General features: G+C 45.3%; 1 protein-coding gene across 1 annotated transcript in view; it reads right to left on the reverse strand.

The window, feature by feature from the left end:
- Positions 1-617: 617 nt before the first annotated feature.
- Positions 618-4,467, reverse strand: part of Utp4 (UTP4 small subunit processome component) — a 27,795-nt gene continuing 23,945 nt past the window's right edge. Inside the window, exons 16-17 of the mRNA XM_028768570.1 lie at positions 1,424-1,534; positions 618-851 (exon numbers count right to left, since the gene is read on the reverse strand). Coding sequence (XP_028624403.1) covers positions 735-851; positions 1,424-1,534 — 228 coding nt within the window. The 3' untranslated portion in view covers positions 618-734. The remainder of the gene's footprint in view (positions 852-1,423; positions 1,535-4,467) is intronic.

Below are 4,467 nucleotides of genomic sequence, written 5' to 3' on the forward strand. Positions count from 1 at the left end.
TGAAAGGACTGGTGACGATGGGTGTGCCACTGAGGACTGCACCAGGCCTTGTACAAGCTAGACATATTGTCTACTTTATATCCCCAGTGTCTCTTTAATGACTGCCAAAGGCATCTAACTTGTGGATGGAGTACTTCTTTATGATGCTGCAGTGAAACTTCCATGAACTAGACACTGGATTATGGCCTGTTAGTAGCATCCTCCAAGGCGGCCCTGGGAGGCTCTTTGAATAGGCTGCAGGCTAGCAGAGACACCCCAGCACAGACAGAACAGAGAGTCTGGACTATTTTTTCCTCCTGAGACTATAGTGCAAGAACAGACAAGACGGCAGTATGAGCTTACAGCTAGTTCAGAGCATTACTGTGGCTACATATACACTGACATTTAGTTCACCTTTACTGTGTGCACACGGAAAGACAGAGGACAACTTTCCAGAAATGGTTCTCTCCTTCAATGACAGATTCCAGCGATTAAGTAGTGTTAGAAAGCTTGAGAGTCCACTGTGTGATCCCAGAGTCATCCTGATGGACTTACTGAGATTTATAGTGACCTTCATTCTGCTGCACTCAAAGAAAGGAAATCTGTGCCCATTCTTTTGGAAAATAATTTAAAATGTCTAGTCCTAAAGAATAACTTTGTTTTATTATCATGATTTGGGAAAAAACAAACAAACAAACAAACAAACAAACAAACAAACAGGATAGACAGTTCAAGAAAGGACACAGTGCCCTGTTTTAAGTTCCAAATTTCTTCTTCTTGATGGGTGGTGGGAGCTGAGCGATGATGTCATCCAGGGGTCGCTCTACGGCCACAAGTGTCCTTTCATCCAAAAGATCCATAAAGAGCAAGGGCTGCAGAGAGGACATAACAGGAGTCATTCTCCACCAGCTCTGCGCAAGACTCAAAGCACAGGAATTCCTGACAATCGCCCCTGCCCTTGGACTCGACACTGGTGGAAAGGGGCAGCGCTGTAGTGGAGGTGGTCCGTAAGGAGCGTGACTGGGGAGCTTGAGTTGGGACAGGCAGCTGTAGTACCGTTAGGTCAAAGGACATCATTTTATAGATGGTGAAATTAGTCAGAAAAAAGAAAATGACTTCATTTCTTTTATTCCTTGAAATATTCTCTAATGAGAAGTTCTTCAGAGAAGAATATTCATCCTCACAGAGACCTCATGTGAGCACCAGGGTCATCGCTCAGTACTAAGTCCTCTCTCACAGGGAGGTCTGACTTGCCTGCTCTAGCCCACTGAGTTAAACAGTGAAACACAGCTGCGGCTACAGTAGACAACTTCAAGGTTGTTGTCTGCCAAGTCAGGGTCTCTACTTGCAAATGGAAGACACACTTGTCTTCTAATTGTTAGTTGTTACTTTTTGCTAACATCACAGTGAAGCAACCAACCAGGATACAGTAAGGAGTTTTTACCTTATATTTCTTAGACATTTTAAACCCATGGGTCGTGCGCCTCAGGAAGACATCGGATTCATTTTTCGGAGGAAGTGGATTGTAGAGCACAGTTTTGTCATTTGGAAGTGGCTAAAAGACAGGGATATTTATTTACTAAAGCAATATAACACACACACACACACACACACACACACACACACCCGGGCTAGTCCTCTGAACAATATCCCTAGTCTTTGAATTTTTTAGTACTTCTCCTCACCCCCAGCCTGTTTTGTTTTGTTTTGTTTTTTTGAGACAGGTTCTCACTATGTAGCCCTGGCCATCCTTGAAGAACTCGCTCTGTCAACCAGGCTGGCCTTGAACTCACAGAGATCTGCCTGCCTCTACCTCCTGAGTATTGGGTTAAAGGCGTGCACCACTATCGCCATGCTATTTTTAGTTATTTCTTGAGAGAGTTTCACTAAGTTGCCCAGGCTAGCTGTAACTTTGGTCTTAGTCGTTGAATTTGTGATGTTCCTGCCCCAGCCTCCGGTGGAACTGGTATTATAGGCCTGAACCACTAGGCCCAATGAGATGTACTATTTGGACTTGTATCATGTAGCATTTGTAAGACCCTGGCTTTGATCCCTAGTGCCACAAAAATAAAATAGCAAAAAGTTTCATTGGCTTCTCCAGACCCAGCTACTGCTGCTGGTTTGTTTTGTTTTGGAGACAAAGTCTCACTGTAGTTCTCCTGATCCTCGTGCCTCTACCTCCTGAGTGCTAGAATGACAGGCAGATACCTTAGACCAGTGGTTCTCAACCTGTGGGTCTCTAGCTCTTCCTCTTTAGTTTTGAATAAATGGAAAAGTACATGTATAAAGAAAATCTTGCCGGGCAGTGGTGGTGCACACCTTTAATCCCAGCACTTGGGAGGCAGAGACAGGTGGATTTCTGAGTTCGAGGCCAGCTTGGTCTACAGAGTGAATTCCAGGACAGCCAGGGCTACACAGAGAAACCCTGTCTCGAAAAACAAAACAAACAAACAAACAAAATCTTTAAAAATTTTAAATTATTACTTTCTGTATATGTTCTTACCCACTAACCCATCACCCCAGGCACTCCCAGAAATCCTTTTTTGAGAGAGGTTCCCTAGCCCTTAAACACATGTGGGAGTTGGAGGGATGGCTCAGTGGTTAAGAATGCTTACTGCTCCTGCACAGGATCCATAGTAAGTGGCCTGTAACTCCAGTTCCAGGAAATCTAATATCCTCTTCTGTCCTCCATGGGCACTACACACCTACGTGGTGCATTTAAACTCAGACAGACAGACAGACAGACACACACACACAGAGTGTTTCATCTGTATAGCTATCCTAGGTATCGATATACCCTGGGTCATGTAAAAATACTTCAGGCAAAACAGGTTACGATGGGCAGGATGAAGCAAGAAAGGGTTTCATACTCTATGTCAAGATTAAAGACAAGCGAGCTGTAGGCCAGTCTTGTCAGAAAGGAACAAGTGGGCATGTGCAGGCTCTCAGCCCACACAGGCACTGTGCTTTCCACACCTCCCCTCAACCATATCTAATACACTGGCAAGTGGCTAAGGTTCTCCCCCAGGGAGAATAACATAAACTACCCCCACTGATGTCACTGACACTTCAAGAGACAACCAACTAAATGATTCACTTCATCTCTTGACTTCCTTGGGAACTGGTTCTACTTAGGACAAGGATATGAAGGACTTCTCACCATCACTGGGGTGAAAGCCTTCTGGGCTGAGTTACAGAGAGATGGCTCCACTCTCTCACAGAAGGCACTTGCCAGCCAGCCCTGCTTCCCACACCCCAGGACACAAGGCTCATGAGATGAGATTCGGTGACACTTCCCTATGCACACCTCCTTTAGAGCCATCTGCTGTCTTGCCCACGCTATCCCACCCCCACCTTCACAGATAGGGAGAACAGCTGGTGTTGGGTATAACTGAAACCCAAAGTGCAGTACAGCCATGGATGTGGTCCACAGGCCTCTGAGGAAAGGAAGCTCCTACCCAGAAAAGACATGTATATTCGGGGGAAAAAACAGCAGCTAGCATCTAAACTAAAGATAGCACTTATGTCCCTACACAAATCACTGCCATGGACACTGGAACTTTCCCAGCTGGACATTTCACAAGACACAAAGATCAACTTTTGAAATGTCTTCAGCTAAGGAGCAGGATGGTCAAAACATCAGTAAGTGTCTCCTTTAATGAAACCGCTTCACTCAGTAATCCAAGAATCAAAGTTAAAAGCAAGCCGTTAACTCAAACGTACTCCCCCAAGAGGGTCACCTTCTGAATGCCAACCTAATCATTTTTCTACTTAGGATTATGCGTTGAAAGCCAGTTAGAGCCGGGCGGTGGTGGGGCACACCTTTAATCCCAGCATTTGGGAGGCAGAGGCAGGCAGATTTCTGAGTTCGAGGCCAGCCTGGTCTACAGAGTGAGTTCCAGGACAGCCTGGGCTATACAGAGAAACCCTGTCTTGAAAAACCAAAAAAAAAAAAAAAAAAAAAGAAAGCCAGTTAGAGAATTAATTACAACAGTGAAAACTAGTCCATAAAGGCTAACCCCTTAGCCAACCGCAGGAACTCAAATTAGGGAGTGTGCCAAACACAGTTACCTCTCCTCCAATCAACATGCTGGCAGTCTGTATTCTGAGGCTCCCTCAGCTGATCAATCATTACTTATACTTAGAAATTCGTAAGTAAAGGTAGGATGTGGTAACTCACGTCACTTCACCAGCACTTAGGAAGAAGAGGTAGGACTGCTGTAAATTTAACGTGAGGCCAGTCAGGCTGCATAGCAACAGCATGTCTCAAAAAGCCTAAAGCAAAACAGGGCTCTGGAAAGGCAGCCCAGCAATTAAGAGCATTTGCTCCTCTTGCAGAGGATTTGGGTTCTGTTCCCAACACCCATGTCAGGAAACTCACAGACACATGGTACTCCATCTCCAGGGGATCTGAGACACTCTTCTGGCTTCTGTGGGCAAAACACACACACACACACACACACACACACACACACACACACACACACA

Source organism: Grammomys surdaster, unplaced genomic scaffold (genome assembly GCF_004785775.1).
Source record: "Grammomys surdaster isolate TR1022 unplaced genomic scaffold, NIH_TR_1.0 187, whole genome shotgun sequence".
Classification (NCBI taxonomy): Eukaryota; Metazoa; Chordata; class Mammalia; order Rodentia; family Muridae; genus Grammomys; species Grammomys surdaster.